This window comes from Cyclopterus lumpus, chromosome 14 (genome assembly GCF_009769545.1).
Source record: "Cyclopterus lumpus isolate fCycLum1 chromosome 14, fCycLum1.pri, whole genome shotgun sequence".
Taxonomy (NCBI): Eukaryota; Metazoa; Chordata; class Actinopteri; order Perciformes; family Cyclopteridae; genus Cyclopterus; species Cyclopterus lumpus.
Genome location: NC_046979.1, coordinates 15,776,011 through 15,790,128, shown reverse-complemented (window position 1 = coordinate 15,790,128; position 14,118 = coordinate 15,776,011). Strand labels below are relative to the sequence as shown.

General features: G+C 40.9%; 1 protein-coding gene across 2 annotated transcripts in view; it reads right to left on the bottom strand.

Moving 5' to 3' along the window:
* Positions 1-13,371, bottom strand: part of LOC117743283 (androgen receptor-like) — a 43,008-nt gene extending 29,637 nt beyond the window's left edge. The window contains exons 1-4 of one of the 2 annotated variants that reach the window (XM_034551162.1): positions 11,990-13,371; positions 5,390-5,541; positions 5,098-5,214; positions 34-312 (exon numbers count right to left, since the gene is read on the bottom strand). In XM_034551162.1, the coding sequence (XP_034407053.1) occupies positions 34-312; positions 5,098-5,214; positions 5,390-5,541; positions 11,990-13,146 (1,705 nt within the window). In that variant the 5' untranslated portion in view covers positions 13,147-13,371. The remainder of the gene's footprint in view (positions 1-33; positions 313-5,097; positions 5,215-5,389; positions 5,542-11,989) is intronic. The other variant, XM_034551161.1, reaches the window with a different exon arrangement.
* Positions 13,372-14,118: the final 747 nt, after the last annotated feature.

Here is a 14,118-nt window from a genome sequence, read left to right as displayed (position 1 = left end):
GCGAAGCATTTAGCAAATCAAATCGCGTCCTACCTGGCAATCCTTTCGCCCATTTGACCACTTTGACCAGTTGCCTCTCTCCCAGCTCGTTGAGGCTGGTAAGCAGAGTGGCAGCAGAGTCTGGTTGGCCGTAGTCGTGCCCTGCATTCACCACCTCGGGTTCAATGGACTCCAGGATGTTGAGGAAGACCATTTGGGAGTTGAAGGTCAGGCCTGATTTAGGAGAGAAATTCTGGATGACTTCTGTAGGGTCCTTCATAAGGTGTTCCTCCTCGGGGTTTTTCTGTTGGCCAATCTTCTTCAGTTTACGGGCTACAAACAAAAGCAAGAAATTAAGAATCCGTTGATGCTATTTTATCCCACAACCAGTTAATAAGCATCAAAATCCAATCTACCAGACCTGCATGCGTTTTTAAAATGATCCTAAAAGACTATATCTGATGGATTTTGACAGACGAATCCAGTTGTCCTCTAAAATAGGGGTTCTCAAAGTTTTAATGATGGAATGCCAATTTAGAGAGCCTGCGTATGATTGAGGGCTGCACAGGAAGTGGTGGGATTTGGGATTGGTCTCATAATGCTGAACATTGAATTCCTTGAGCACCGTATCCACACTAAACTGGAGAGTTGTTCACCAAAATCATTAACTGTCTTTACTAGCACGAGCATTGTTGGCAAAACATTATTCCCATGACACTTGCGAGGTGCCACTAGTTGCCATGCAACTAGCTTTCTGCAAGTTGTCATTCTTAACCTGGTAGACGTTTGTTACGAGGTCGCATTAGTTGAGTAGTGGGTTAATTGTCGGCTATTGAAATCAAAGTGAAATATAATGCATGCATTTCCTCTCACATTCAAGGGCCGCCCGGACAAAATGTTTCTAAGGTGCCGCCAACTGTGCTCTAAAGACTTGTGTCTGGAGCCATGATGGATGTTCTGCTTGCTTGTGAGATCCATTACAGCTACATGTGCAGAATGACTTGACGACGTTCCAGTGATGAAAAAACAAGGTTTCCCTTTGAGAAAATATTCACAATCACAGATACTAGTGAATGCATTTATCAGCACTGAAATCAATCAATTACATCCTCTCAGGTCAGCATTGCTAAAAAGCATAATCTGAACAGCACCGAGATGATTCTCCTTTAAAATCATCTGTTAGAAACTGTGTGTTGGTTTTAAGTAACCTTTTGAGGGAAATATAAATGTTACCCAACAACAGTCAGACTGATCTACGAATAGCATTGAACATATTGACTCATAATCCATTTAGAAGAAAATTCTCTGAGCAGACGAGCCTCATCTGGTGAAAAGCTTTGTGGTCATCTGGGATGAGAGATGTAACCCCCACCCCCCCCCCCCCACCCCCATTACACATTCTTCTCCTACGAAGGTTTTGCAGAGCGTAATCACATAATTTAGTGAGTAGCAAAGTTCAACAATATCTTTTCATGTTTTGCATTACACGTATGTTTCCTTATAGGGGTCAAAATATAGTATATAGGGCATATAGGGGTAAAAAGAAGACAACAAGTCCAAAACAACAAGTATTATATGTTTAAATAAATAAATAAAAGACTAGCTCATCTTGGCTATGAAAAGGCTGCAATTTCTTTCCCCACAAATGCTGAAACGGCCGAGGCAGCTGCTCCGTATGACAACCTGCACTTAGAAACTAAATAGGAGCAGGTCTTTGATTGTGTACAGTAAGTAGTGATATAACCAAAATTGAATGATTATATTCTGCTAAACAGCTGCCAAATACATTTGGTTCTTTAACAGTTATGGTTTAAGACCACCACCATTCACCGCTCTCCTTAACCGACGGCCTTATTTCCACGAGTTAAAGAGCTGAGAGCAGTGCAGCTTCAGCTCAGCCCGTTATTTCAGGATAACAGGCTGAGCTGGAGTGAGTGACAGACAAATTGATATAGTGACGATGTGCTGAGAAATGAGTGCGTTGAAGAAAAGACATTTCTGTTGTAACTGTGTTATAATCTGCTAAGATGGATACGCTCTTTAAAATAAGTGTTATCTAATTAATTTGACAATTCATCTGTTTTTGCTTTCAGATGTTCAAAAAAAACCCTCATGGAATCAACATATGAGGCTAAACTATTTCTTTAATCAATTATATCAATGTTGACTGACATTAAAATGGCACTAATTGTTATGCAATTGCCTCTTCTGTGTCGCGAATGTCTCATTAAAACTGCCGCCTGGCTTTCTAGTTCAGTTGGATAAATATTGAATTGCCAGTTATAGACACGACTTAAGTCTCTCAAGAGCAGCAGTGTTGAAAGACAATTGTAGATTATATAAGAAAGATAATTGGCAAGTCTCACATTTTTATGTCTGATCTGATAACAAACATCTCAAATAAAAATGGTTTATTACAAATGCCTTGCCAGGATGCTCAGTTGTGACACAGGCAGGCCCCTGATCTTTGCTCAGTACAGTGTCAATAAGGTGGGTTGAGCTCACCTTGAGATCCCCATGCCTGAGTTGAAGCCAATATAAATAGGCGGTTAACATCCAAAACGATAGGTTCTAGCCAAGACTGAATCATTAATTAGTCAAGCTGTTGTTAACTACGTTGACTGACCAGCACATCGAGCGGTGGCGCCAGCATCATCGATTGTTTCCAGCTAAAACTGACCTCCAGCGAATAAGCAGCAGACATCGCCATTACGAGCCCATTTCCCCTCAAATCAAATTGCACATGTACAATTTATTGGACATTTTCAACTCAATATACTCACATTTTGTGGACCACTTCCCTCCGTGTCATTACCCCGTCTCATGGCCATTATAATCACCATCTTTATCCTGGCTACCATTTTAGGTTGCCAGGCGAGACGTGATTGCACAAAAGAACTTGAAGATCAGTTTAGCACGTTTTCCTCCTCTTGAAATGCCTTTTTTTGTAATGTGTGCCTTTGCAGATCCCACTTTACTCTCACTTTGGTGTCCAGGTTGTAGATGTCATTACATCATTAGCTCACCGATGTCAGTTGTGTTTAGGGTTTGAGGGAGTAATGTGTCAGGGAGTCTGATGTGAGAGAGCTGTGCTAAAAAAAATATCTTCTACAAAGACTCCTGTCACTTTCCTCTTCCTAAAGTTATGGATGTATTATTGGTTTAAAGGTTTCTATGAAATAACACAAAGCAGGGCTGGAAAAGAAAATATATTTTAATCACTTAAAACTAATTATTAAAGGTTAGTATAGATAGTTGGCATCACGATGTGTAGTTTCTCTAAAAAAGCAAAAAAATATTGTTACTTAACTCCAGTGATCTTTATTTCTAAATGATGGTTATACATAGGGTTGCAAAATCCACGGGATATTCAAAGTTGGAAACTTTCCACGGGAATTAACAGGAATAAACGGAAATATACAGGAATTAACGGGAATTAACGGGAATAAACTGGGAATGTTGGGGTAATTTAACTGTATTTACCTTGTCATAAGCATGACTTTTTTGACATTTTGTCCGTAGAACTTTATTCTTTCATCGAACAACAAAAACATGAACGTTGAATAAAAAAGGTGTATTCCCTATGCTTTTTGTAGTGTTTTTCCCTGAATCCTTTCAGGTCTAAAGGCTTTCTTCCTGGACCTCATCAACGTCCTCCTCACTGCTGTGAAAAGTTAGTCTACTGTATACAAATAAACTTGGTATTAAAATGAACATGGCTTCAGTTTACCAAGTAATCAATATGTTAGGTAATGACAAACAGTGTTGGGAAAGTTCACTTTCTATATGAACTAGTTCAGTTCATAGTTCACACATTTTAAAATGAACTAGTTCAGTTCATAGTTCATAATTCAAAATGTTGAACTAAGTTCACAGCTCCAAAAAATTAACTAGTTCAGTTATTTTTTTCAATATGTTGCAAGCTATAATTGAAATCTCTATCTGTCTGCAATACCGCTCTTGGCCTCTACGCCACTCGGCGCTCTCACACTTGCCAGGCAAAGGGCTGAAACGTTCAGACAACACTGATGACAAAGACGTTCAAAAACAACAGAACGTTTTATATTTATGTTTCTGGCAGACAATGTTCCCAACCAGCTGCATTCAGGGTCCAGGTGAGCTCGGCGTGCATAGTCTTGTTCTAGGGTTGTCACGATACCAAATTATAACTTCGATACGATATCTGCCATAAATATCACGATACCCGATAGGACATGGTCTAATGATACAAAGTTCAGAATTTAATTGATACATCAAAATCCAATGAGTCAAACCAGAAACCTTCTCGCTATTTTTATTTATTTTTTATAGTATTTGGAGTAAAAACCCTCTGGGATAATAAGTAGAAATGTTCCGCCTCCATTTCTAAAAATGATTGTCATGAATTTTCCTGAAAATGCAGCAAGTGAATTACATGTCCAGGAGGAGAACGTCTGTGAAAGGAGGCTCTTTTAGAAAAGGTGTGCCTTTTTACTTACAATCGCAGTATTAGATCACATTTTCCCTCCATGGGTTTGTCAGTGACTGGTGGCAAAATTACCAGCATGTCTGCTGCTTTAATTCACATGTCTCGTGTCAGCTTTGTGCTTCGAGTACAATTTTCACCATTAACAGAATGGAAAAAAATGTAAGAGAGTGAAAATTGAACACAAGACTAAAATTAGTCTACTACATGTCAATCTTTACAGCCTAATATGACGAACAGGTGTGGGTGACAGTAAGGAGAGGTGAATGGAATAGGTCTAAATTGCATGGCAGCTCAGTCAGGGGCTTGATTATCAGTAACATCCCCTATTGTGATGATGCTGCAATTGAAGAGAGCCAGCGAGGATGTGCAGTGCAGAGAGAATAAAGTACTTGGTCCTGGGAAACCACTTTTAGGACTTCACTCTCTCTGTACTGTGCTTTGTTCATACAGCGTGTCGTGCGCAGTGTTTATTGTAGACCATGATGTATATATTTCAAAAGGCACAAATCCTATGTCTTGAAATGCAACTGATGATAATACTAACAAAATAGTCAGTGCTCAGCACCGCTACAATAAACTGCCACAAAAACATAACCTGAGCGATAATTGTTTCTTCTAAAAGCAGATTTGAGTATTTTAATTCGTCCTACCTCCGAGTGTCATTCCAGCTTCGAAACACTTCCTCAGCCGACAAGATGGACAGTTCTTCCTTCTGAGCTTATCAATAGTGCAGTCGTTTTTGCTTGCGCACAAGTATTTCTGTTTGCCTAAGCGGACAGAGAAACCAGAGGTTACTTGTAGATGAACAATCTGTTGAATTATTTAAAAAACACAAGAGTACATAATCTGTATTCCAACTGAAATGAAAGGCAACGGGTTTAGCGGTTTTAATACTGGCATCAAAGGGGAGAAACTCTGACCCTCCGCCTCCTTGAGTTTTACCTTCTGCAGCCCTTTTGAAGAAAACCTTGCAGCTGCCACAGGTGAGCGCACCGTAATGGCAGCCAGAGGCCTCGTCGGAACAAATCAGACACATCCTCTGTGGTGGAAAGAAGAACTCCATGGGAAACATGTGCTCTCTGCCAGCATCGAACCTGCAGGAAAACAGAAGAAACAAGACTTCTATGAACGATGGACAGGTTATGACCATTGTTGGTATTTAATCTAAATAATATCAATTATTTTCATGAGTAATCACTGTTAACGATGCCCAGCTTGGATGTATCAATTTTAAAACCTTCGGCACATACACCACAGCACTGGTTACTGGTTTAATACTGTCCAAACTGTACCACGGATCATTTACTATTCATTTCCCAGAGCCCTGCTGTGGCCTCTCTGTGTGCAATTTAAGGAGGACACAGAGTGTGATGACACAAAGTGTGGGAAAGATTTCAGTGCCAACACCGTGGCTCAGGGGTTGGGGGGGCCCGATGTTCGCCCAGATTCAGCCTTGAACACGGAGAGATTGGAAGAGGTTCAGACATAACGTTGCCTCAGTGACGTGCAACTGAAGACATCAAGGTTCACTGTAAAAGAGACGATGAAGGATGAAGCTCGACTGTGTCCCGATTGATTTGAAGTGACAGAGGGACTGCATTATTCAGACAAATAGGGAAACTGATGTTGAAAGAGGGCAATTAGGCTAGTATTTAAGTTCCTATCGAAAACAATACGATGAAATAATGGAAATCTTACATTCAATTTCATTCATAACATTAATCTCAGCTCTGAAACCTGTATTTAGACATCCAGACTAGATCAGAGATCAGGATAGTATCAGGAATAGGGCCTTGTTGTAATATAATTATTATGTGGTTTATGATCCATGGACCAGAAATGTTAAAAATATAATTATTATGTGGTTTATGATCCATGGACCAGAAATGTTAAAAGAAATATGCATATAAAGATTTTTAAATGCTTTGAGGCTTTTTGTTGCTAAAAGACAGGTGCTGACTCATACTAACCAAACTTCTCTTGGATTAAACCCAGCGGAGCGCATGGTAACATGTATCATAAAATAAAAAGGCTAAAATAGAAATGATCAGCATTTATCATGGTTGGTGAATTGTTATCCAGAGGAGGAACCGTGCTACGTGAGGTTGTGCCATACATGCACACTTATCTTTAAGTGTTGATCAAGTATCATCTCACCAGGAGGTCTCTCGAGATCTATTTTCCAACGGACCAGAGGACGGCAGAAAGGTGTAAATGAACATATAGAAGTGCTTTTGTGTGATGTATCCTTTAAATAAGCCAAGCTTACTTTCAATGTCCGTTATTATTCATTTTGTAGAAGACAACCGTGTCACGCGTGGTATTTATGTGGAGAGCATGTGAGATTAGCTCGTCCAGTGACCTGGAAGGTCCTGGATTTAAAAGCATGCAGGGATCAAAGATCCTGGTCTAGATTTGTTACACTTTTTAATGTGATTGATCTCATTCTCTGACAGGGCTTCGGGGGGATTTAACATTCACTCTTCTCATGTAGGTCTTGTGAGGTTAAGAGTTTTTTTTAATAAATGTGACTATACTGATATTGCATAATAGCTGATTTGCTTGAATACGTTTGCTATACATCATGATCATGTTCTCGTTTACTGACACCTTTGTGTATTCAACCAGAAGTATTGTCTACATGCAAATATTCCAACAGGAATTATCGTATTAGAAAAATACACAAGGCAAAATTAAATACTTGGCAGAATCACATAAATGCATCCAGCTAAATGTGTTATGTTACATTATACTGGCACTGAAGCACTTTGTGTGAAACACTCAAGGCAATTAAATAAAATCAGACAATTTAATACAAAAGTAGGATGGGATAAAATATCAAGCAATAATATGGGATAAAAACAATAATAAAACAATAATAAAAACTCAAAAAAAAGCCCAGCTACTTTTAGACCTGAACCAGGCCTGAGAAGCAGCCAGCAGAGCGCTGCCTGAGGACCAGATGACGCTACATGAGCCACTTACGTGCTTGATGGTCAGATAAATAACAATACGCAGTTTGCTGACCGCGCTTCGTCTTTTGCCTTTATTGCACTGATTTGCTAGACTAATACGCATCCATGAACATTTTGGAGTTGAAGTGAGTACGTGAGTGTGGAAACTGTGTGTAGTGTTGTTGCTTCAGCTAAATGAGTAGAAACATCTGTTTGTGAGGTAACAGCGTGCAGTTCCTCCTCCGTCAAGAGATACCAATACCAACACAGACTCACTCTCTCCACTGAATTCCTCCACTATACATTTCTGCTTATGGGTAAGTGGCGTGGCGTGATTTTCTCACTCCACTCTGAGTTCACCACTTTGGTCTATTTGTGTGACAGTTATAATCAAAAATATAAATACAGCCCATTTCAGCAAAGCAGTCCTATTAAAAAGTCTTTGTTAGAACAATTCCAGGAAATGACATTGCTGCCTCAGACTTGGAATCCCTCATGTGGTTACAGACGGACCGGTTTGTCAGCCCAGAGTCAAGAAATTCAACCAAAACTCCAACTACATGACTGGCTGCTACACCCTGAACCAGCTGGGCCAGATTAATGCCACAAGAGGGCAAAACACAGGTGTGGAACAACTATCCAGTTCCTCAACTTAAGTTAAAGCAGGAAAATACTCCCCAACGACGGAAAGTCCTGTTTTAAAACCATTCCTGAAGTACAAGTATCTTCAGCTAAACTTTCTCATTGTACTGTAAACTGTTCCATATCAGCATTTAATCATTGTAAAACATATATATTTATTATTCTAAAAGTGTTGCTTTCCTGTGAGAACAACGCATCTCCAAAAAGTCAGAAAAAAGACCTTTGTGACTAATCATTTTCTAGCTAATTGGAGAGGGTTTTACATTATTTATTTATCTTAATAGGTATGATAATGTTCTAATTCATAACACTTGATCCATCAGTTCATCAAGAAAAGTCCAATTAAAAAATGACTACATTTGCAGAAAAAATGTTGTTCTTAAAAGTAACTGAAGTTGTCAGATCAATGTGCATTAAAAACTACAATATTTGCCTGAGAGATGAAGTGCTGTAGAAGTATAAAGCTGCATGAGATGGAAAGAAAGTAGAGTACTAATACTTCCACTTTGTACCAATACCCATGTTGTTCTCAGATGGCACCTAGTGAACTAAATATTGATGAGTTTCTACATGTTTACACCCGTTGCAGCTTATTCATCTCCATGGGCCACTAACATATTCCAGAGTGGAGCTGTCTAAATGCAGGGGATTGTTGTCTTTTTACAATAATATTTTGAATTTGCCTCCAAAAGTGTTACCATTCCATAATGCTGAAGCAATCACGCATCCCGGTCGATATGGTGGCGAGCTATATTTCAACCAATTAAAAGACAATTGGAAAGAAATTGGGAACCAGATCCAAACAGCTGTATGACACACAGGGGGGTCTGATCTGGATCAGGGTCAGATCAAAAACCTGCTGTGGGTTTTATTCAGCAACAATGTCCAGATGATTCGGAAAGCCTGCCTCTTGAAACAAGCCAAAGAACTTTGGGTGAGAAGCAAGAGGAAAGCTGGATCTCTCAGTGCTCTGATGTTTTTATGATCGTGCACTTGGTGACATCCTGCAAACCTAGAAGTCTAAACTGAATACTATATAAACCCGGCAAACACACACTGGCTCGAAAACCTCAGTCACAGATCAACCGTCCCTCTATCTTCCAGTGTTTCCCATCTCCGCCTACCCTCCAAATATTGAAAAAAAGGAAAATTACCATAAAAATAAAACCAGCATGTAGCTTTTGCAATTGGACAACATGTGTTTAGGGCTCTATGACTTCTTGATTCGAAGCAGATGAAGTCGGAGCACAGCTCAGTAGGTTTCCCCACCGCCATGTGTTTGGGAGCAGCTCCGGGTTTGGGATATGGGAACTGGTTTCACATTTAAGAACATTACTGATCCCCCGGATGATGATTGGTAAACAAAGGAGAATGAGAAAATGGAAAACTTGAGTTGGCCCATAACTCCAGGAATTGATCTCAGACCAATTTTGAGAAAATATCCTATAGCCTTATGAGGTTGAGAAATACAATAATAAAAAGGGAATGTCACGTTGCTATGCGGATCTGTAAACAGACAATTTCTCCGTAGTATCTACAGCTCTTAATTAAACTACGATGGCTGCAGGAGGGCGAATGTGGAACAAAACATAAACAATACACATTTAAGTATTTATTATTACTACGTTGACTTTTTGCATCTGTAAAACATTCTTGTAAATTTGCGAAAGGTTTGCATTAGATATAAGCCTCAATTGCACGTTTAAACATGACACTTAAGAAAACGTGTAAGACAAAAAAGTTATTGTAATGTATTATAAGTAATTAACTGGGGAAGTGGTGAGATCTATTAGGTAATTCTTTTTTTTACCCTATTCGCCTGTAGTTTTGTCTAAATTGTAGTGCATTTCTGTATATCGAGGGAGAGGCTGTTTTTTTTTTTAAACACATTTTTCCCCGAGTAAGAAATCTACTCTTATTCACTAAAAGCTCTTTCTTATGTTGAATATATTTACAGAGGCCTTTGCTTATATATCATTCACAGCCAGATTCATAGAACATTTTATTCCTGAAAACATGGCCACAATATATGTTTGTTTCTCATTATGTAGTGATTGAAAAAAGAGATCCTAAACCAAATGAGACAATAATTTTGAACCTGGCTTTATTCAATGTTCAGATTTCTGTTCTGGAAATGTATGCAAATTGACACTAATCTGCATATTTTAACATATTTTCTGAAAACTTGTAATATAAAATATAATTGTCATAATGAAAGTAATCAACTGGGGTTGTGTCATGGTGCTTTCCATTAGTCTTCCCCTGTCTCTCTTTTTAATGCTGTCCTTTTTATTTACCATAGTTTATTGGTTATTTTATTATTGTCTATTTGCTTTTATTTATCATTTCTTAACTTATTTGATTTTATATTTTAGTTTTATGTTCCATTCCGTCAGCTGCTGTTTGGGGATTGTGTAGTTTAGTTTTCTAGGATCTGCTTTTAAAAAATCTAAAATTAAATAAGTCATAGAAAATAACACATTCAACACTACATTCCTTGTTTATTTCTAATTTAGTAACACACACCCACACACACACACGCACAGACACACACACACACACACACACACACACACACACACACACACACTGTCAGTGTTCTGACATTCATCAGCCCGGTGACACCACAGACGGACGGAGAACAGGTACGGTGACAGCTGCCGCTGTGCACATGGCAGCTCGTGGCTGTCACTTAACGTGCCCACTCTGTGTCCTTTGTCATCCTGGGGGCCACACTCACATTTGGTAGACCATGAAAATAGAACCGTCAACCCCAAAGCGAAAAGAAACCTGAATGTTCTGGAAACATTTGTGAAAATATTTGAGGGTCTCAAATTATCAGAACTATAAACCTGGTTTCCCTCCACTTAGAAACTAACATTTAGCTGTAAATCCATCCTGTGTGCATTCTGTCGCACATATCTATGACATTAATCCAACAAATTCAGTGTGATATTCTCTGTCAGGAGAATGTTTGTGCTGGTAAGCAAAGCCTCATATCTGAAGACAAAAAATGCATTTCAGTGACACACATTTTTTCCAATTCAGAAATACTGCCTCAGACAAAACACTGACTACTATATTCATTTTATTTATTTTTTTTAAAGTCAAATTTGTTCTTGAGCAGAACTTTATGGATTCGATTTTTTTTTTGACAGATCTTACATTACTTTATCTATATATTTATCTTTTTGTTTTGTTATTTTACAGTGTTGATATTTATATATCATATTATTATAATTACTTTATTAATCAAATTAAAAGGAAAATATATAGGAAAACCTGTTCAAACAAGGGCTGCTTCCATATAATCTGAAGGAACTTTTTTGAAAAGTTTGTCAGCGATATTTAAAATTGAATGACATCAAATCCCCTCAGCGTTACACATGCGTCTAAAATGTCAATGCAGTGCGACCTCAGTTGAAGTTTAGTTTATTATTTATTTTAGCCTGATAATGTCTCAAAGTGCTCTTCGCTAAGCAGTAGAACATATGTTCAGTTTAACATTTTGTTTGTAACTTTAAAAAATTTAGTTTTAAAGAAGCAAAGAAAAAAAATATTCTTTTTAATAAAAAAAAAAAAAGAAAAGAAAGAAAAACCTCAAACGGCTGCGAGAAATAAATGAAAAGGCAGAATGAAACTAAATCCATCAATAATGATTCTGAAGTTGGCGTTATGTTATGATTAAGTGCGTTTTTCCCTTGCTGCAGAGCAAACACATCTAATCTACATGGCAGTAACTCCGCGGACCGCAGACTCTTTCACACTCATGTGGTCAGATGAAGGTCAGACTGCGGTCACGTTGGAGACCTGTAGCATTAAATAGGAACCGGAGGGAACCTTTGATACCTTCTAGGAGGTCAGAGCACGTTCACCTTTCTCTGCTCCCTAAACATTATTCCAGCTTCGTTTTCCACATGACACCATTATTATTATTATAACTTACCTGGTGTCATTGTAGGCGACATCCAGCCACTCACCGACTTCCGTCTTCACGTAGTTGGAGTTGGGATAAGGCGGCCTCAGCATCCCGCCGGGGTACCACTGCTCCGGACGCATGACGCTCCTCTCATATGGATTACATATGAACGCGGGGTTTGACCCCGTGCTGTGCGCGTCCATGCACTGTCTCGAGCCCCAACACTGAGAGTTGTACTTCTCATTCGAGGTGTAATGACTGCCCCACAATGCCCCGGCAGACTCGCCGTCCTCGCATTTCACTCTGACGCCGTATTGTTCCGGCTGATAGCCACCGAACCGGTTCTCCGCGGCTTCGCCGAAGTCCGTCGCTTCGTCGGGGGGCTTGTAGACCCGTGTGCACGGTCGCTCTGCAGCATCGTGGCCGTAGTGTGCCAAAGGGCCGGACGTGGATGGGGCATAAGGGCACGAGGAGGCAGCGCGCGCCGTGTCCAGGTGATCTACCGCGTCCAAAGTTAAGTCATCGGCCTCGCACAGTGCGAAGTTGAGCTCGTGCACCGATGTCCGAGTGGGAGCGACGTGTTGGAGACGCGCAGCCGTCTCGGCACTTTGGAACATTTCCACCAGTTGCTGCTGGCCGTGCGCGGTCCGGTCATCGCGGTCGGAGGGGCACTTGTACTCGGTGACGGCCCCGTAAGCTCCGGGACAGTTCAGAGGCATGTACAGATACTCTCCGCGCATCTGGTCGTTGCATGGGGGGAGAGACGCGTCCAAATCGCTCGTCTCGTTGGACTCCATGGCCAGTCCCAGTGACACGGACACCGCTTTGCACAGCTCTCTGGCGGTTTCTGAGATTGTGGCGCAGGCAGAAAAAGAGCGCACGTCACCCACACGGCAGTCAGCGTTTAACAACTCCTCCTGAGGAGCAGCAGCTGTCTGACAGCAGTGTTTTTCCATGTCACGGTCTCGCGGATCAACGTGTCCGCAGCCAAAAAGGTTTGCGTCTGCACTGTTGCGCTCTTTCAGCCTGCCAACGCCGTTTCCAGGGGAGGTTTTGGTCCAATAGAGCCCACTTTCTTCAGCTTTTAGCGCCATGCTGGGAGCGCTCGCAACGTCGACCCTTTCTATTTCCTCTCCCACTGACCAAATGTTGCTCCGAGATAACTGTCGGTTAGTTTGGCTCATTTCACAACACAAAAAGAAGAAGAAGTGTTTACTCGGACAAGAGACCGAAGTCTGCAGGACTCTCACGCGCAGCGTTCTGGTAGAGGTCCTGCGGGAGCCACAGGAATCACAAACTCCTCCTAAACGGAGATTCACGGAGTCAGAGGTCCTCAAATTGGGTTCGATGAGCAGTGGATTCCACAGAGAGCTTTTGCAGCCGATCTGGCAAACGCCGGAACTTTCCCCCACTGAAATAAAAGCATGGCGTTGAGTGATTCATTAGTCAAAGGTAACATGTTGTCAATCTGATTAGTGGTGCTTATGTCTGATGACTACAGCACATGATACACACAGACCAAACGACATGTTACGAAAATACGTGCAAATAGACACGACGTGGCCCCTTCACGGTTTTCTGTTTGGGAGTTCCTCGGTTCAATTTCTATTTCTGCCAAAACCTTCTTTTAAAGATTACTGAAATGAGCATGCAGGGAAACTATTTGCATGTTTGACAGCGAGGAGCCAGTTGAGAAATGACATGAGGTTCTCTCATCAGCCGCAACATCCCCTGGGACTACTTGGACAGTGTACTTCCTGACGTTCCTCATTCAGAGCTCATGTCAACTCTCGCACTGCAGCTCTACTTTGAAATGATTCATGTGTGACACGGGAATGCATTCCTCATCATCAGAGGCCTCGGGTAGCCTGCGTCTTCACTTTCAGAGCTGCTGCCGTCCAGACCCTGCAACGTCAAACGAGTGCTGCTGTGCACTGAGCCTCGTGCACCCCGGTGCTGAGCCATCAACCCTGTGACTGGAAGCCAATGGACGCAAACTGTTGCGTCGCCCTGCATCGTAACAGTGAGACAACAGCGCCATCATGAGGCCGAGCAGGAAAACATGACATTGCGTGCCACGCGGGACCCAAACGACCATTTTCAAAGTGAAAATCGTTAGAAAAAAAATGCTTCATCATGTTTCCCATTTTGTCACC